This window comes from Talaromyces marneffei, chromosome 1 (assembly GCF_009556855.1).
Source record: "Talaromyces marneffei chromosome 1, complete sequence".
Taxonomy (NCBI): domain Eukaryota; kingdom Fungi; phylum Ascomycota; class Eurotiomycetes; order Eurotiales; family Trichocomaceae; genus Talaromyces; species Talaromyces marneffei.
This window is the reverse complement of record NC_072348.1, coordinates 3,402,975-3,422,785: the sequence shown is the minus strand read 5'-3', so window position 1 is coordinate 3,422,785 and position 19,811 is coordinate 3,402,975. Positions and strand designations below refer to the sequence as shown.

Here is a 19,811-nt window from a genome sequence, read left to right as displayed (position 1 = left end):
GGAATCGAGAAGGACAACAACAACAACAAGAAGAAGACAAACGATGAGAACTCGGAAAATGCTGTTCTGGCGAAAGCTCGGATCCGCATCTTGCCTCTGCGCTATACAGGAGAGTTTGAGAAGAAAGAGAAATTTTCGCTTTTGTGAGACATTGCGGATACCCTCATCCACAAAGTCGATGATAGGGAAGATCTCAAAAAGAAAGAAAAAAGATATATGAGAATAGTGGTTGTCGGTGGACAAGCTATGATCAAGAAACCAAGCGGATATGGTCACAAATACAGAAGAAGAACGGAAAAAGTACACACAGCCGTTGCTCCAAGCAAAAAGACGTTACATGAAATAGAGCGAATGTGAAATGTGGATATTACAAGCCAAAAGACATATGCATGCTGAATCGAGATCCAGACAGAGAATGATTACAAGAAGCATGAAAAGGTAATATGCAGGCAGAAAGAAACAGTTCAACCAATGGAACGCAAGCTTTAGAAATTCTGAGCAATACCGGCGTTGCCCTGTTGTGGATAGACGCCGGGGTTTTCGATGCGAGTGTTGCGACGAGCTTGCACATCACGAATCACAGGCTGTCCCAAGCCATAAGCAGGATCACTATATCCGGCCGGTTGGTTGTGAATGTCGTGGTAGTAAGGGTTGCCCTCATCGTAGTACTGATTAGGTCCAGGGCCGCCCATATGTGCATCGTCTGATGCTTCCGACTGAACGCCGGCGGAATATGCGGACGATGCATTCGATGCGCCGCGACGAATGTCACCGGTTTGAGCTCCTGCTGCGGCTCCTGCGGCGCCAGCAACCCCTATCGCGCCCAACTCCCCGGAATCCGGTCTCACAGGGCCATCGTTATATTGCATTGCGCTGGTTTCCGAAAGTGGGATGGAAGAAAGATTCGTCGAAGGCTTGCGAGGATGAGAAGTTGTGCCCCATCCTCGGTATCCTGCATTGCCGTCCTGTTGTTCGTAACGGTCGCTATATGTGTTGGTAGACATGGTACCTCCGACAACACTGCCGCCAAGACCGGGGTCGTTGTTGGGGTTGAAACCATACTCCTCCACTTCCTTTCGCCTCTCTTCCTCAGCAAGCTTATTGGCTTTGCGTCGTCGCCACCACCAGAGTAGAACGCAGATGATTAAAGCAACTGATGCAACGGGAACCACAACGGCTACCGCGATAGTACCTCCCGGAGAGAGTCCACTGGAGCCGGAAGAAGCGGCGCCAGTGTGTGTAGGCGAGGCTGTGCCGGTGGATGAGCTAATGGTAGAGGTGTCCGTTGTTGATCCGGTTGCTGCCGTGGGAGAAGCTGTAGAAGTAGAAGTTACAAAGATTGTCGTTGGCCCAGGCGCCGTCTCGGAAGCTGTGGTCGAGGTCGATGGAATTGTTGTAGAAGTAGAACTCGAAGAGCTGGTAGAGGTTGATGTCGAGCTTGTGGAAGTCGACGAACTTGTGCTTGATGAAGAGGTCGAGGAACTGGTTGTGCTAGAAAAACTAGATGTCGAGGTTGAAGAGGCAGACGAAGTAGGCTCAGCTGATGTAGTAGAGCTGGCCGTTGGCACAGCGGAATTAGAAGGAGCAGACATCCTGTAAAATGTCTTTCAAGGTGCGTCTATCACCTGATGGATGACTGGTTGAATGAAAAGAGTGATCGCGCGCGCTTTTGACAAATATGAGAGTTGTCGTGGCGATGTGAACTGAAGGAGAGAAATGAAACAACAGTCGTGGCTCAACAATGCCTGTACTTTTAGGCCTTCACGGCAGTCTCAGAATGGCCACAGGACACAACCGGCTGAACTTCGGGGCGCAAGTCGAATAGGCAATTTTCACGAGTCGAGGTTCTGCCGAAGTAATCCCAGGACGGAAATATCACAAATAACACTGATTCCCTGCTGATTATTATTTTCTGGTGTTCTTGATTTTTGGACGTTGACTTCTGTTCGATTGGGACCTGAGACAGCAAAGACTGCTTGCGACGGACGGGGACCAGGGCGGAGGAGGGATTAGGGGCCTGAGATTGTATGTCGCCGGAAGAAAAGGAAAAAGAAAAAGATAGAAGAAGTTAGTGATTAGACATATAGTAAAATGATAATGATAATATCCAAGACCAGACAACTTAATCCCCCCTCTTGGATAGACACTCTGATTCAAGAAAGCATGAACGAGACGAGCAGGTGTCAGTCCAGTCAGTCCAAGAGAAAAGACACACTCAAAGAGCGAAACGGGGGCTGTATGGGCAAGCCGCAGTCTTCGTCTTTTTTTTACTTTTCAATAGTCTTCTCTCATTGGTATCGCGGTACAGCCGTACATGGGGCTGTGGGGGAGGCAAAAACAGCGTAAATAACGGTAAGTTACGCAAAAGGGCGAACACGCCCACCCGATTGGCGCATTTGGCAATAGCCGCCTTCTAGACTGGAAAGAGAAATCACGGACTTGCGCGGGCTCGTATTGTGCGCAGCCAATGACTGGTTTCCTCGACACGGAGTGGGGTCATTTGTAGCCACTTTGGGACGCCTGTTGCCAATTAAAGCACTCAGTGGACATGGTCCCACTCCAGCGGTCACGCTATTTCGTATTGATTGATAATTTACCAACGGTTGACATATGATAATCAGGCAGTGTTACCGAACTAGGAGAAACGTGGGTGGCCGGATCGGGGCATTAGCTGGTAACTATCCTGAGCTGAGATTCAGCACGTCCGAATTTTTACATGATTTATGGAAGACAACTATTATGTTAGTACAAATACTACTAAAAGCTTCTTATGAATAGAGACACGTACCTAGTATGTAGTATTCTGTACGCGACGCAACTCATTTATGATTTGACAATGAAATGAGACAGCTGATACTAGCGTAAGATACAACACAAATGAACCTAAGTTAGTTAAGTTATTAACTTAGTTAAGTTACCTTTCCGTGTTTAGTCACGACGGCCACACCCACCAATCGCCGACTTTGGATCATCGACTCTTGGAAGACTTGATGATTCATAACTCAGCAGGATACATCACTACGGAGCATGTACATACAAGATTCGAACTCGAGATGCAGTGCATGGACAAATTATGGTAGGTAAGGTTGGAAATGCAACGTATCTGAACCTGCACTGACGATCGGTGGGTGGATGCTGTGTGAGACTGGGTCGAGTTAGGAACAAGCAAGTACTGGAGTCCCCCTCAGAGATTGGATGTTTGCGGAACCAACAGCCACACCTGCACAGCCACAATGTGTTTGTTCCTTCTTACGTACATCCGACACTCAAGATTTACTACAGTATCAAGGATAGCAAAAGCCCGAAGAGCTGTTTCGTCATCAATGTGATTTCAAGACGGTGTTATAGTTAGCGGACACGGCGCATTATGTACATTACAGGTGCATATCACACCACGAAAGAGAAAAATAAGAAAAGGTGAAAGATGGAAAGAATAAGAATCCTCATCAACGACGCGGAGAATAGAATCAAATGCCAATGGATGGCTTGGCGGTGAGGGTGTACCAGAAGAGAAGATCACCCAAGAAAAGAAATAAGAATATAGGTAATAATAGTACAGCACGTGTCTATTGATCAGCGCCTTCATTCAAGTTCAAGATCCCAGATTTCAAAAACAACCCCAATACTCCATGTCAAAGTTCTATAGAAAAGGTTAGGTCGATGAGCAAAACAATGCTGGTGAAGACGAATCATCATAACGCGACCGTTAGAGATAAGCAAGAACCATCGTTAAGGAACAATGCTGAAAATGATTTAATCGTACGATCAACGCAGCGAGAGGGAAACATGCACGTAGTTTGTTCTAGCGCCCCAGGTCCATGGTGGGTCGCAGACTGGCAAAGAGATCATCTTTGGTGCCCACAACGTCTGTCGGCAACCGGCTGACACGATATGCCCCGGTACGGATGTTATGATCGTGGATTCTCGAGATGCCAGTACGGTTGCTGCGAATGCTACCAGCATCGCTTCCCGTATCATTCTTGAATCGCGCAGGAGGCGCAAAGTCCAATGTAGTATATATTCCAGACTTTCGCAAAGCGTGACTAAGCATGACATGTCAGTTGGGAACCATGAAATGAACGAATGGGATATATATAAGAGTAGCACTTACGGGCTCGGGATAGCTGCAAGGTCGTCGAAGGACGAGACCAGGGGAGTATGAGCACGGCTCATGGATGTATAAGGACGTAGTCCTCCACGGGGGCTTTCTGGTCGGCCTTCTACGCGGTCCTTGAAGGATGGGGGAGCATAGTCGATGGGCAATATTGACATGTCGTCTTTGATCAAGTGAGGTGAAGGCAAAACGTGTAACGGCTCCGGTGGGGGAGCTGGTTTCGCGGGTCCTTTAGGGGGCATTCGACCCGAAGCAGAGGAAAATGCGCGCGGGCCTGCACCTCTCGAGCCAGCAGCTGGGTGCATAATATTGCGAGGTGGTCCTTGGAAACGCGGAGGAGGTGTCATGGCGCGACGTCCAATAGGTTGAGCGAATGGTTTGGGTGGGCCCGTGAAGTAATCACTAGAGTATGGATCGAACACTCCAGGATCTTCATAGAACTCTGGTCCAAAGTCTTCATAGTACTCTTCATTACCGCCCTTAGAATCGTCAAAATACTCTTTGTAGAAAGAACGAATCCTGTTAGCTCGCTGTTCGGCATTGTCGGTTGGGTCTTCCGGTGGAAGAGGACGGATACCGACAGTCAGCCTGTGTGGATCAAACCCTTCATCAAATTTCGTGAATGACTGAGTCATACGGTTGTTTGGTGGATGGGGGAAATCTTCCGACTCTCGAGGTTGGTCTTCAGCCTCTGGCATATTCAATGATGGCGTCACATGAGCTTTCGGCTCATCTCCGTAATCACTAGTTTCGCTCATCGGAAGAGATAATCTAGGAAGCCCAGTGTGAAGGGTTTCTGCAGCCATGACCGGGGCATCATGGCGGTCATTCGCAGGGCCAGTGTTACCTGTCCCGAAGTCAAAGCCGCCTAGACTTGGATGAGGCTCGTGAGACACCTCATTCGGGGCTTGGAGGCCGTTGGATGGGTTCAAAGTGAGTCGATTGGGGTTTCGCTGAGGGAAAGAGCCGAAGAACATCTCATCACCCTGGCCGGAATGATCCGGGGAAACATGATTCTTCGGGGATTTAGCCATTGGTGGACTTTCGGCTTGCCGGATTGGACTTTGGTTACCCACGGTTCTTGGGTGGTCGAATTGCTCTTCGTGGATGGTATGGTTAACACTTAAGGGTGATGTTGCATCAACTGGAGGTGATCGTGACATCCTCGAGGCATTTTGCAAGAGGCCCTGGTTCATATCGTCGGGTAGAGGTCCGTGTCTGGTCGATCCTCTAAAGCTAGATGCATCATCTTGTCCCATTCTGGGATGAGAACGGTATGATCTTAGCGAAGCAGTGTCGCTTTGAGCAGCAAGTCCGAGTCGGTATTTGTCATCATCTGGACTAATCACTTTCGAGAGGGACCGCAGAGATTCTTTGGAGCCATGTAATCCTGGGGGAAGCAGATAAGGGCTGCTGATGATGTCCAAGGACATTCCGTGTTTGTGAGGTTTTTCTCCCATTTCCGGGTTGGCTTTCCCGCCACCAGCTCGCACAACCTCCATACCGAAATCCAAGGACTTGTGTTTGTCGTTTGCATCCTCCTGGCGAAGTTTACGGACATGTCGTCTGTGTAGAAATAACAAAACAGCGATGGCGAGGACAACCGGAATTCTAGATACAAGTTAGCATTGGGCCCAAATCGTCAATTCCAATCTCAAAGGACTCACACTACTCCGAGAACCACGGGCAAAGTGTTGACGAGATTGGAGCTACTCGTGGTTTCACATGATGAGCCTGTACAGGTCGAGGTGGCCGAAGAGGTCCGGCGAATGACGGAGGGAGCTTCGGATATGGTAGGAGCAGGCTCTAAAGGCACCGATTCAAGCTGCACAGGATCCTCCGGGATGTGACGACGCACATGGTGGTGCATGCCATGTCGATGTGACATCTTCCGCTGCGATGAGTCTTGAAGACCCAGCAGGGTTGATTTTCAAGTAGTTGTTGCCAGTGATCACAGGAGAGACATTCAACCTGGGACCGATGCAGAACGGGTTGATCAAAACACCGTGACCTTATTGTAGAAACATGCACATGCGAATATATATATTCTATTGTTATAATCGATGGTAACTCGGAGCAAGAGTTAATAAACGAGTTTGTGCGAGTATAATTCTGCGAGAGAGCGACGATAAAGCTGAACAAGCGGCGAGTTAGGAGACGGGCGCGGTCGACTTCCCCTGACAGAGTGAATTTCAAAAGAGCGTGTTGGATGCAAAAGGAGCGTGGTTAAAGAACGGTCTGAGGAAGAATTTCCTCTATCGAGAAAAATAAAGAGCGAAAGTCGAGCGAAAGAACACACGCGCGCGCGCACACACAAAAAAAAAGACAGAAAGAAGAGCGACCGTTGACGAAAAGAAAACAAGGGAGGATCATAAATGGGGGAGTGAGTGGGCGGGCAGGCAAATGAGTTGAGGCTGTCCCTGCGGGTGCGGTTGGACGGGTTAGTACATACCTGGTTAGGCCCGGCCACTAGTCGAGGCAGCGTTCTTTCCAGGTCAGTTATTACCTTACTGTATTTTATGCTCCGGGACGCGCAAGAGGATCGTAACAGAGTTGCAGAGTACGTTACTGCAATTAAAAGCCAGTCCACTTGACGGAGTCCAAGGTGGAGAGTATCAAAGACTGACGGGGCCGGGCCGGATCTCTTTACCTTGATACAGAGCGATTATATTATATTACCTTAAGCAGACCAACGAAGCTCTCTGAAGGAAGGCTGTCAAGATTCTCCTGTTCTTCGGGGATGTTTTCCACGATGCTGTCCGACATTTCTCGAGGATACAGGGTATGGTTCATGACTTCATACGTAGTGACTACCTTATGTGTTATTTACGTAGTACGACACAGAGCATTTACTCTTCAATAGTAAAGATGGCGCAGACGAAGGAAGGAGGCACCACAGATGGAGAGAGATGGAGGCTTGTTTCAGGAGCCCCTAACAGGATTAGCTCCAGGAACACAATCTATCCTGGCCAATCACCGTGCCGTATCGCCTGTCCCACCGGAAGGGGCCTCAGTTGTGTATTCAGATTACACGATTACCAAATACGCTGCCAAGTGCGTGTGGTTCTTTCCCGTGCGGCTTATTTACCTGATACTTTTATATCTCAACTATGAATCTGTGAAACTAGGGCTCAATATATATACATGACCCTGCTATGATGATTACGATTGACACAGACGGGGTGGTCCAGCCAAGGGAGGTTCCATATGCACCCTGTGGTTCGCTTCGGCACCACCCTGATTACTCGGCAGTGGATTGGTTGGTTTACCGTGGTCGCCAGCCGAGTGTTGAATGTATTGAGCGTCAATCCAGCAGGGCAGGTAAGTCACTTTTAACTACACAGTAAATTCAAGAGGAAATGGACACCAATTGAGCAGCCAATGGGAGCGGTGGTGTCTGCGAGTCATCTTCAGCGTCGAATCACTGCTTGTTTTCGAAACAAGACACTGCACGGCGTCTGTGGTCGGATGATCTGACGGACATGACATGCGCTAGCTGGGTTTAAAATCAATTGATAAACATAAATCTATAGTTAACTACGTTAACTAAACAATCCTTCCGTGATATTTATCCCTTATTACCTTATTACATTTATCCAACTCGACCTATACTGAGATGCAGTCGGCCTCCTTCGTGCCGCTTACATCACCAGACCTGGAATGATTGGCGCCAAGACCAAAGATTGAACCCCGCAAAGTATAAATCAATGAATGAATGATGCGAGAAAGACTGCTAAGGAATGCGAACTCAACCTCGAATGATGCTTGATTCTCCGGTCGCATCATCAATTGCTGTCAACTGCGGGTTTCTTCGGTGGGTTGTGCCCAAGGTTTATAGGTTTTAATACACTCGATCCCTGCCGTACAAACGGAATTCAGCCAGAAACATGGATGTGGTTTCTCGAGACCTGGAGAAAGCCGAGATCGATGCCAGGCTTCCTGGCCAGGCGTCGGAGGCTCGCGTTGAGCCACCTCTCAGTCCGTCCCGTACGTCGTCTTCCTTAGGGTCGATCTCGAGCAGTTCGTCGTCGGAAGGCCCCGTTGAGCCGATCATGTCAAGAATCCAGACCTCGTATACGCTGGAAAGACACACGACTGCCCTCAGTCGCATTGCTACACAACGCAGTCAACATAGCGGAACAGTCGGTGCTACTCTAAGGTCACGCGTGTCAAAGAAGCCCCTACCGCCATTTGGTGCTGGAAAACCCTATCCGCCGGCTTTGCCAGCAAAGGAAGCTTATGTAGTGGAATTCGATGGCCCTGATGACCCTTTACATCCGCAGAATTGGCCAACCAAGAAAAAGTATTCTCTGTCCCTTCTGCTCCGTGTTGTTCGTCACTTTTGCTAACTATTTGCTTTATCAGGGTATTGACTAGTGTCATGTTGGCATACACAAGTCTCGTTTCTACATTTGGAAGTAGCATCTACGCTAATGCTACGACGAGCCTTGCGTCAATCTACCACGTCTCCACGGAAGTCACACTGCTCGGGCTATCGTTGTATGTTCTCGGCTTCGCCACCGGGCCAATATGCTGGGCCCCTCTTTCAGAACTTCGCGGTCGAAAATTGCCCATCATGATCGGTATGACTGGTTTGACACTGTTCCAATTCGCCGTAGCAACCGCGAAGGACTTGCAGACAGTTTTGATCTGTCGATTCTTTGCTGGGTTCTTTGGTGCTTGTCCCATTGCAGTAGTTGCCGCCGTGTTTTCCGACATGTTTGACAACCGTTTCCGTGGTGTGGCCATCACCGTATTCTCGCTTACCGTCTTTATGGGACCTCTTGTTGCACCTTTTATCGGCGGGTTTATCGTTGATAGTTACCTCGGCTGGCGTTGGACTCAGTATTTGGTTGCCATCATGGCTTCTGCAGCTCTCGTCCTAGATGTGTTCTTCCTCGATGAGACGTACCCACCTATAGTCCTCATGGAGAAGGCCGCAGAACTTCGTCGTCGTACCAGGAACTGGGGTATTCATGCAAAACAGGAGGAGATTGAAGTCGATTTCCGTGAGTTAGTGTCGAAGAACTTTAGTCGTCCCATCAAGATCCTGATCTCAGAGCCTATTGTATTGCTGCTGAGTATCTACATGGCTTTCATCTATGGTCTGCTTTATCTCTTCATGACCGCCTACCCGATTGTTTTTCAGCAAATTCACGGTTTTGGCAGGGGAATTGGTGGTCTACCTTATTTTGGAATGGCCGTTGGCGAGCTGATGGCCGGTATCTTCATCATTGCTCTGCAACCATCATATAACAGGAAACTAGAGGCCAACAACAACATCCCCGTGCCAGAATGGCGATTGCCACCAGCTATTATCGGTGGAATTTCTTTTTCTGCTGGTCTTTTCTGGTTCGGCTGGTCAGGTTATAAAGCTGATATTCATTGGATTGTGCCTACTCTGTCGGGGCTTTTGACGGGTTTTGGTCTTCTATCGATTTTCCTCCAGTGTCTCAACTACCTTGTTGACGCCTATCTGCTTTTGTACGTCTACTCTATTTATTCTTTTTTGGGGGAGGGCGGGATCCACACTAACATGCTTCACAGCGCCGCTTCTGCCATTGCCGCAAACACGTTCCTTCGTTCCCTGGCTGGTGCAGTCTTCCCACTTTTCGCAACATACATGGTACATACACACACCCCTTCTGCCTCTTGAGCGACTCATTTCCTCTAACTCCTTCTGAATAGTTCAACGGCATGGGCATCAATTGGGCCGGAACACTCCTCGGCTGCATATCTGCCCTCCTAGTCCCGATCCCCATCTTCTTCTACTTGAGGGGTCACAAGATCCGTGCGAGGAGTAAATTTGCACCTACTTTTGCTCCAGAGAGGCCTGCCGACGAAGACGAGTAGTAATTTCTTCGGGGTGGTTGGATTTTGGTGATTGCAGTCAATCACATACGTACATATATATATATACATACATACATACATATATGCATAATAATACTCGTGAATGTTGAGATCATACCTGACCTCTCTACCTAGGTACCGTCTGGCTATGTGTATATACAGAAGGCGTCGATTTACACCGCGCGTAAAGACTATCGATTGTATATATCTCTACATAGGTCTAGGTAGATATTTGTCAACACCGAGGTAACTACCTGCTTGCCTAGGTTCTACCGTATAATCATACCCATGTAGGTACGCGAGACTATCCAAGATGTATTACATTACAAGGAAGTTGAATAAAAAAACATTATCCTGCACCATTCATAACCGCCACAGGTACATAGTATCAACAAAGGAGGTAAAGTAGACTGAAAAGAGTTAAAAAAAATAATAATAATCAAAAAGTCAGACGCTATTCTAACATGAAGAATGCAAGTCCATCGTCATATAAATGATGAATCGAAGGATAGAAGAAACAAAAACCAGAAGGAAGAAAAAAAGGGAAGAATACAATCATCGCTTTTATCTCTCATCGTGTCCTTACTCTGACATTTGTTCAGGGGACTTTCATATACAGAGTAATGCTCATGAAAAAGAAGAAAGAAAAATGTGACATGAGGGGTTTGCTAGCCCCAACTTTTGAGTCGTAACATAATTCGTGATTTTGTGATGAAAGACCATGACCAACCTTCATAATGAAGGTAAGAGGTGAACTCCTTAACAAAAGAATAGAATATAAATAGCAATGATACCAATAATAGAAAGTGAAAATGAAGAAGAAAAAGAAATACACCAAGGCCGACAGAACGCCAATACTGGACCCCAACCTCGTCTCAGATGACCGGCCAAGTTAGAGCAGAAAAATGTACAGAGAATTGAAAGGATTTACAGAGACCAACGTCGTAACTCCGTTGAATGGGTATGAAAAGAAAGTTAGAAAGAAAGTGAACAAAAGAAGCGTAAGCTTCCGGAGGAAGAAGTTTCGTATAAGTCGTCATGCTCAGTCGTCTATAAATAATTATGACCTTTGAGCGAATATTTGACTGAATGGGGGATCTGACGATGGGATAGGCTCGTCGTTAGATGTAACACCCTCAGCTCGACGTATAACATCCTTCAATGCACGAGTTACAACTCCAGCACGAGTGACCAATTCCTTGAGAGATTGCGTATCAAAAGGAAGCTTCTGTGGTGGCTGACTGGCAGTTTCGACCGATGGAGCTTCGGAAGATTCCCGTTGCTGATAGATTGTTTCTAGCACAGACTTGGCCTTCGCTGCAGGCTCTTTCTTACTAGAACCCTTTGAGTTGTGATCCATGTCGCTCCATAGAGTAAGGGGTGGCCGTTTCATGTCATTATCATTATTTCTCCATGGCTTCTGTGACGGGGATGGCGAATTCTCGAAATCATCGAAGCTCCCACAAGATGATGGTGAATTGGGAATCTGCCAATTGGTGTCTTCATCTTCAAATGTTGCAAGGTTAACAATTCCATCTGCTTCCTTCCAAAGTTCGTTAGCGGGTCCATCAATGACTTGTAACGTGTTGCCTTGTATCCGCAAACGTTTCAATTCCTCGACGAGGAGGGTCAATTCTTGAACTTGTCCGTATTGTCCATGAACGCTGGCTTGTGATTCCATGATAGCCTGTGGTACCTTCACTGTATGCATCCGCCCCGCTGAAGTTGTGCCATCACCAAGTTCTAGATTATCGCCGTCATCTTCCTCACCAAAGTCAAAGTCGCCATCCCAGTCTTCACTCACTCCCTTCTGACCCAAGCCCCAGGTACCGAATTTGGCGGAGGGTTGTCGGCTTTCGCTCGGAACCGGACCATCTCGAGAGACCGGTACGCTCTGGCTTCGTAGATGTATGGCACTTGGGGCTTTCCGATTCGGTCTACGGGTGCTTCGGGGATTGGTGCCTTGCTTTCCATGCACAGTACTTGGCCGAACCTCGTGAGCTTGGGGATCACGCTCACTCCATGTCTGTTCAGACCAGTCAAAGACGCTTGCCTTGATGCCGATCGCAGAGCTTTTTCGTGTTAATGAAGGAGAGTTTGTATCAGGGTCAGCATAGGGCTGGAAGAAATTGAGATTCTCTCCAAATGATGTGTCGAACTCATCGTCACCATCCTCCAGCACTGCATCTTCATCAGAGCTGAAAACCAAGTCCCTAGAACAAGGAGCCTGTGATATCTTCAGAGGGGATGAATGAAGCGAGTTTTTGGGGGATTTTTTTGCACGTGGTGTTGGCGTTGCATCTGTATTCTTGGCAGCGGATAGTGTCACCGGAGTTGTATTAGAATCGATATCACTCAAAGAGGATCTTGGGGTTGACTGTGACAGTCGCAAATTCTCAAAACCAAGTTCTTCAACTGCAACGGGGCCTGAATTCTTGAAATCAGTTGAAACGTCGCGAAATATTGTCTCAATGTTTGGACCACGACGACCAGTCTGGCTGGTAGATGATACTCTTGTGCGAAATGAGTCGAAGACCGAATCACTTTGATCGTCTTCGTCCGCTGAGGTGAAGACACGAGTATCATCCGAGCCTATAACGGTCGATGCCCAATCTGAAGTCGCCCCAGAAAGACGTTTGGTTCGGGAATAACGAATAATCGGTGGTGATGACCCAGATGGGGGATAATGGATGGGAGAGGATTTGTTATCATAGCTTCCATTTCTATAAGCCAGCGAAGTGTCCGCTGACTTGAGCAAGTCGGCAGAAAATGAAACATCTGGTGGAAATGATTCATCCATGTTTAGGGGTTTCTTATGCATGTGGTTCGCACCGGGGGCAGTCTGAGGTCGGTTTAATGTATCGGATTCGGTGAAGTTCCTCTTGCGTCGCAGCGGGGGGCTTCCACCTTTACCCGAGTCTCGTGGTAATGGATTTGACACAATCCTGCCTTTTCCGTGTAAACGTGCTGCAGCTAGAGGGCTTTTACCATCACTTTTCATTGGGGTCACTCCGGATTTGCGGTTGGTCACAGACATATCTGAAATGGACGAAGATCGGACTGCCCTGCGTTTATCATGGGGGGTGTGTTTCGTAAGTTTGGTATTGGTACCATCAGTATGTCGTGAGAATGGATCAATAAAAGGAATGGCGTCGGTCGATGGTGATTGTGAAGAGCTTTGTTTTGCTGCCATATTGCTGGCATTAGATGATATCTTAAGCAAGGTTGAAAGCATCAAGGTTGGATAATTGACGTAATAACGCGGGTGAGGAGGGCGACTCGGCTTGATGGTCACTATAGCATTGTTTATTGAGCCTTGACGTCTTCTGCCAAAAGTAGAGCCAAAGAACGGTCTCCAATGCTGACTGTCTAAATCCACTAGCTCGTTTTCTCTAGCCAGCGAGCTCTCTAGAAATGCAGGTGGAATGGAAAAGTCTGGTTCCTGACCGAGACTCGCTCGGTGAGCAATATCACGAGAGCGTTGATGGCTGGTAGCTGGGCGGCGCAAACCGAGAGTATTTGATCTGGATCGCCCTGTTCCCCTTGCTGACTGCTTTATGGAATGCTGTGAATTTGAACGTTTGACCAGTTTATTTGGCGCCTTGACGGTCGAATCCCGTCGGGTGTGTGCCTGTGTAGGGGGTACATTCACAGACGAAGCGGCGGTGGTTGGGCTGGACAGCGAACTGGAAGTGGTGGAAGATATAATAGATATCCGTCTCAACCACGAGGATGTCGGTCGGCTGCTAGCTGCCGCGCTCTCCTGCGTTGTGGTCTCATCTACTGCCTTCGTGAGAGGGTTCGTCACGGTTTGTCGTCGCCGCCGTTCCCTCCTCCTTTGTGACAGTACCAAGTTTTGTCCCGAGTCCGTAGCAACTGATTGAAATCCTGTTCGCTGCTGTAAAGACCGTTCGCTTGCGTCCTGATGGTGAGATAGGCTCGGATTGACCGTGTCGGGTGGTGAATTGCGTGGAAGTGTCGAGTTCCTGGAGCTAGATAATGACTGAAATCTGGTAGGTTGCTCTCGGCGTGCCAAAGCAAAACCAGTTGCAGCAATGCCAACAGTACTTACGGCACACAGCTTATTGAGAGTTAGTCCTTGATCGATGAATTCATACACAGTTTTATCAAGGCGGGATATAACGAGATGACATTTGCTATCCAGACCGGAGCATGACGTGATGGGTTTGGAGCATCCAGTTCCATGTGGCCCAGGGTCAATGGACGAAAGTGCAGGAGCGATGAGGATATGTGTTTACTTACCGTCGAGACGTGCTCCATTCTGACACGGACTCACGAGACAGGTCGAGATTGTCGACTCAAATAAGCATTGAACGCTCCCACGCATCCAATCCTTTCCACATTGCGATGAATTTTCAACGGAGCGACGGTGTGGTTGAAGAGCTCTAACAAGATTCAACGGTGCGATGGTCTTCCTGTGTTTGTCGAGTACGAATTGCGTGCAGAGGCCGACCAACGATCGATCGATCGTACGGGGACGGGTGGGGGGCACGCCGGCCAACAAGGAAGGAGATGCAAATGGCGTGGAAGGTGAAACGAGCGTTCAAAGCTGGGAGGAGAGAGGTGAGGACGCAGTGACGGGGAGAAGGGAGAAGGAGGGAGAGAGGACTGGTGGTTAGGAATAATGAATGTGAATGGATGAAACAACCAACAAGGCTGGGGAAATTTCGCGCTAAAAGGGCGGACACAAAACAACACAACAACACAAGGAAGGAAGGAAGGCAGGCAGGCAGGCAGGGAAGGCAGGGAACACAGGAAGGAAGCAAGTCGACCGGCAGCGGGACTGGCTGGGCCACAGTCCACTACTTTCCTCTGTAGTATGTAGTTTAGCACTCACTAGCTGACTGAGCTAACGCACTTTAGACCTACCAACAACCAAACAAACAATCAATACGACAATCTTGATTCTTGCCTGTCTCGCCGCTTTCTTGCTTTCTTATGGAGCTGCTGCTTTTTGCTAACAGGGGAGGAGGGCTTGCTGCTTAATTTCGTGATGCGACAAATCCCATTATTATAATATTATGCTCTTATGCATTCGAGATTGCCTTTGCAAGGGCGTCTATTTATGTATTTATGGTTCGACAAATACACGGCACGAGCAGATGCTAACTGGTAGATCGGAAAATGGAGCAAGCTTAGAAGCGGCCATTGGCATTCCCCGTGCAGAGAGAGTCACCACCAGTCCCTGACGCCAGCGAGCAGAGAGCCAATCGTCCGGGCTGTGTTCCTGGTTGTGATGGCAGCGATGAAATGTCAGGCGGTCATTGAGATGATGGATTGTTGATTATTGCTTGTTGCGGGATTCGGCAGGTGTATCCCTTACAGCGCGAGCACTGTACGTACTTGCTTGCACTCGCTCACTCGCAGCCGCATTTGCAGGGGGGGCAGGAGTGGGGGGTTCCTGATCGAGATAGCACCAATCATTGACCGATCACCGCTCGTCCCGAGTCCGCCAGACGGGATGCGACAGGTGAATCACGGTCTGACCTGCGCAGGATAGAGGGTGTTACTGCTACTGCTCTGTACTCCGTAGTCCGTACAGACGTAGTGAGTGAGTTAGTCAGTTAGCTAACTATGTTACATGTACGTACGCACTCCATGTCTAAACAGTGGAAAGGGTCGTCTGGCCGGCCGTATGTGGCCTGGCCGGCGCGCTTGGGCATATTGTCGAATCTCGATGACTCGATGATCATTGTCAATGATGCGCTGGGCTGAGACCCGCTCGCACCAACATTAATCTATTTATCTCAACCCTCTCGGAAGTCTCTTATCTCATCTCGCGTCCTTCCGTCGTCTTCGTGCTGAATATGTTCTCACACTGTCCCCGTCAACCGCAGCCGAGGGAAACAGAGAAAAACAAAACCCATACTACGTAGTAGCATTTCCAACGGTACGACATATGTCTGGCAGGCTATTGGGCGCTGGCAATTTCTAGGATTCTGCAGGAGAAAAAAACTTCCGAAACAGCTCCTCCCAGACCCACGAATCGACCAAAACATGTGTCTTAGCAGGATGGAGAAATCTGGAATGGCCAGCAGTTAGTGCGCTCCTTCCAAGATCGATCTCGTCAATCTGGGTTCTTAGGATCGCGCACTACACTACGGAGTACGTACTACGTATTAGTACGTAAACGGAGGGATCGCTGATCTTGCTCACTTGCGTCACGCCGGTGGGTCAAGTGTGGAAATTGCAACTTTGGCTGGCTGGTAAGAAATGTTAGAAATACATACTCTCGTACCATATACTCCGTAGAGTAGTAGGTGGTTAGTTAGCGTGTTCATCATTTGAATTTGAGCGTCGTTCGTTTGTGCCAAACAAGCATTCGTACGTAGTATTGCATGCCGTAATTCTGCGTGATACGGAAAGTACTCCGTTGCTTGTACGTACTATAGTAGTGGTACTCGGAATATTTTCTTATTTCTCGTTTTGATCAGAAGCCTTCTGCTTTCCGGCGCAGACTTGAGTTGGTTAGTACAGCAGGCCAAGGACGGTCTGATCTCAACCCAACTCAAGCTCTCCGAGCTGCATATTCATAATGCCATTATGCTATGTATTGTTTCACTGTTTCAGAGTGCTTTCCTGAAAGACCCGTTCCATAATAAAATTGACATTGTGGCCATGGCACACAGGGATGTTTTGCACTTTCCCAATTGGTAAAAAAAATATGAATAACTCTGATTGGCCGCACGACAACGGTTCTACCAGCCAATAGGAAGCTTAGAATGCACTCCGCAGACAAACCCCACCACGAATTTATTCGATATCGACTTCCATATTGAATATCTAGACTTTAGACGGCCCTGTACATTGCCTGCCAAAGCACGTCGACCCAGAACACAACATGGAGGCGGAACTGCAAGCGCAGATTCCCGGTATAGACCGTGTCATCTCTGAATACTCTGTGGTACGTTCCCCCCCCGGGGGCAAACTACCGAAATTGACTGCTTTGATCGAGATACAAAACTAACACCGGAGATCTTTAGGGTTACCTAACCCACGCCTCCCATGCCTACGTTGAAGAGGCAGACGCAAATGCCCCCTCACCATTAGCTGAAGCCGCCGATACCGTCACCGAAATTCTCGTCTCCGCCTCAGGCGACTTCTCGTCGGAGAATGAGCTGGCAATCCGCAACCTCGTCGAAAAGTTCATTTCATCGCTAAATGCCGCGGATGGCATCGACGCAGAACGGCGGCAAATCCCCTTCGCCGCCAAGAAGCTCGACCACACGATCAATGTCGGCGCACAAAGAAACATGTCGTCAACGCTTGGGTTGGTAGGAGCATCTGTGGATTTGGAGTCAGCCGCTACGCGAAAGGTAGAGTCTCGAGTCGACCGGAAGAAGCTCGAAAAGGCAGAACGGAAGATTAGGGCCAAACAAGATAAGAAATTGGTGAAGAACGTTCAATACGAGGCATCGAGACTGCTCGATCAGCCAGATAGCACTCAATCGTACGAGGAGTTCTTCATGGCTGTTAACCCTCTTCAACTGGGAGCTGATGCTCAATCCAAGAGCAAGGACATTAAAGTCGATGGAATTGATATATCTATTGGCGGAAAGAGAATTCTCACCGATGCCTCGTTATCGCTGGCTTACAGTCGAAGATATGGTTTGGTTGGTCAGAACGGTATCGGAAAGTCTACACTGCTCCGCGCATTGAGTCGTCGTGAAGTGGCAGTTCCAACTCATATTTCGATTTTGCACGTTGAACAAGAGGTAAACCCAACGTCGATGGAATTGAAGACCGAAAAATACTGATCAGGGGTTACAGATCACTGGCGACGATACTCCTGCGCTTCAAGCCGTTCTAGATGCCGATGTTTGGAGAAAACACTTACTTCAAGAGCAAGAAGTAAGTCTGCGCTTGATCTATACCTTAACGTTGTGACCGCAGACTGTGGCTGACTGTTTATAGAAAATCACCAAACAACTGGCCGATATTGATGTCGAGAGATCATCCATGGCAGATACATCCAAGGATGCCGCGCGGTTAGATAAAGAGAGAGATGGTCTTGACATCACACTCTCCGATATACACGCAAAACTTGCCGAAATGGAGTCAGACAAGGCAGAGTCTCGTGCTGCCAGTATTCTTGCCGGTCTTGGATTCTCACAGGAACGTCAAAAGTTTGCTACCAAGACATTCTCTGGTGGTTGGAGAATGAGATTGGCTCTTGCCCGTGCACTTTTCTGTGAACCAGATTTGCTTCTTCTCGACGGTGAGTGAACAAGAATTGATATCAGGCATGTTATGGAGACTGACTCTGTTATAGAACCGTCAAACATGTTGGACGTTCCATCCATTACCTTTTTAGCAAATTATCTTCAGTCATACCCCAGTACAGTCCTGGTCGTTTCTCACGATCGTGCATTCCTGAACGAGGTCGCCACGGATATCATTCATCAACATTCGGAACGACTTGACTACTACAAGGGAGCCAATTTCGGTATTATCATTCTCACCAAAACTGTTACTGAACGCGTCTTTTACTAATATTACATCCGCGTAGAATCATTCTATGCAACCAAGGAAGAGCGCAGAAAGACCGCCAAACGCGAATATGAAGCCCAGATGGCACAACGAGCACATTTGCAAGGTATGATACTCTCTGTAACTCGGCGCCTGTCTTATCGAATCTAACACTATTCTAGCCTTTATCGATAAATTCCGATATAATGCTGCAAAGTCTTCCGAAGCACAGTCAAGAATCAAGAAACTGGAACGCATGCCAGTGCTCGAAGCACCAGAGAGCGAATACGTCGTCCACTTCAAATTTCCAGAAGTCGAGAAACTTTCTCCTCCTATCATTCAAATGTCCGGGGTTGCTTTTGGCTACACCAAGGACAAGCCTCTCCTCAGTAATGTTGACCTGGATGTGCAACTTGACTCTCGTATCGGTATTGTTGGACCCAACGGTGCTGGTAAAACAACGGTGTTGAAACTGCTCATTGGACAACTGCAACCTACCAGCGGCCTGATCTCTCAAAACCCTCGTCTGAGAGTCGGCTACTTTGCTCAACATCACGTTGACGCTTTGGATCTCAACGACAGTGCTGTGGGCTTCATGACGAAGAACTACCCAGGCAAAACTGACGAGGAGTACCGTAGACATCTCGGAGCGTGAGTGTCCTATTCTTCATGATTCATATTTCCTCAGTTGGCAATAGACTAACGCATAGATATAGGTTCGGTATCACTGGTATGACAGGTCTCCAGAAACTCGGCTTGCTTTCTGGAGGTCAAAAGTCCCGTGTGGCATTCGCCTGCTTGTCCCTTACCAACCCGCATATTCTCGTTCTCGACGAACCTTCTAACCATCTTGATATCGAAGCTATGGATGCATTGTCAGAGGCTCTACAGAAATTCGAAGGCGGTGTCCTCATGGTGTCTCACGACGTGACCATGCTGCAGAACGTGTGCACCAGTCTTTGGGTCTGTGACAATGGTCGTGTTGAGAAGTTCGATGGAGATGTTAAGGCTTATAAGAAGAAGATCTCTGCTCAGGCAGATGCTGCAGGAGTTGCTAGGGCACAGTCTTAGATTCATATTTATAAAAGTGAATGAGAATATGAACATACTGACGGTATTCTGCTGTCCCTGATTTTCCTTCCTAGGAAAGTAATGATCTATAGTTAAATTTGGACCAATGAGAAGCGTCGAGAAATTAGCGGATCATGTGTCAACCAATGACATCCGCAATAGTTCAACAACATTGATCGCCCAACATAGCGATCTCTCAACTTATTCTTCCTATTCTGCCTCGTTAAAACATCTGTTCATATTTTCTAGATATATTTATCTCTTATTTAGTTGCCCTGCTGTT

The 19,811-nt window shown here is 48.0% G+C and overlaps 5 protein-coding genes across 5 annotated transcripts; 2 read left to right on the top strand and 3 right to left on the bottom strand.

The window, feature by feature from the left end:
- Positions 1 to 485: 485 nt before the first annotated feature.
- EYB26_001275 (uncharacterized protein) lies at positions 486 to 1,592 on the bottom strand (the record flags this gene model as incomplete). The annotated part of the gene is made up of 1 exon (XM_054260586.1): positions 486 to 1,592. The coding sequence occupies one exon, from the start codon at positions 1,590 to 1,592 to the stop codon at positions 486 to 488; it is 1,107 nt and encodes a 368-aa protein (XP_054116561.1).
- Positions 1,593 to 3,802: 2,210 nt separating this feature from the next.
- EYB26_001274 (uncharacterized protein) lies at positions 3,803 to 6,002 on the bottom strand (the record flags this gene model as incomplete). Its single annotated transcript, XM_054260585.1, has 3 exons — positions 3,803 to 4,043; positions 4,112 to 5,725; positions 5,782 to 6,002. The coding sequence occupies 3 exons, from the start codon at positions 6,000 to 6,002 to the stop codon at positions 3,803 to 3,805; spliced, it is 2,076 nt and encodes a 691-aa protein (XP_054116560.1).
- Positions 6,003 to 8,001: 1,999 nt separating this feature from the next.
- EYB26_001273 (uncharacterized protein) lies at positions 8,002 to 9,967 on the top strand (the record flags this gene model as incomplete). Its single annotated transcript, XM_054260584.1, has 4 exons — positions 8,002 to 8,417; positions 8,480 to 9,598; positions 9,662 to 9,740; positions 9,803 to 9,967. The coding sequence occupies 4 exons, from the start codon at positions 8,002 to 8,004 to the stop codon at positions 9,965 to 9,967; spliced, it is 1,779 nt and encodes a 592-aa protein (XP_054116559.1).
- Positions 9,968 to 11,027: 1,060 nt separating this feature from the next.
- On the bottom strand, positions 11,028 to 14,248 carry EYB26_001272 (uncharacterized protein; the record flags this gene model as incomplete). Its single annotated transcript, XM_054260583.1, has 2 exons — positions 11,028 to 14,048; positions 14,231 to 14,248. The coding sequence occupies 2 exons, from the start codon at positions 14,246 to 14,248 to the stop codon at positions 11,028 to 11,030; spliced, it is 3,039 nt and encodes a 1,012-aa protein (XP_054116558.1).
- A 2,581-nt stretch (positions 14,249 to 16,829) lies between these two features.
- Positions 16,830 to 19,528, top strand: EYB26_001271 (uncharacterized protein; the record flags this gene model as incomplete). Its single annotated transcript, XM_054260582.1, has 8 exons — positions 16,830 to 16,892; positions 16,972 to 17,703; positions 17,759 to 17,839; positions 17,903 to 18,206; positions 18,261 to 18,434; positions 18,498 to 18,584; positions 18,640 to 19,108; positions 19,174 to 19,528. The coding sequence occupies 8 exons, from the start codon at positions 16,830 to 16,832 to the stop codon at positions 19,526 to 19,528; spliced, it is 2,265 nt and encodes a 754-aa protein (XP_054116557.1).
- Positions 19,529 to 19,811: the final 283 nt, after the last annotated feature.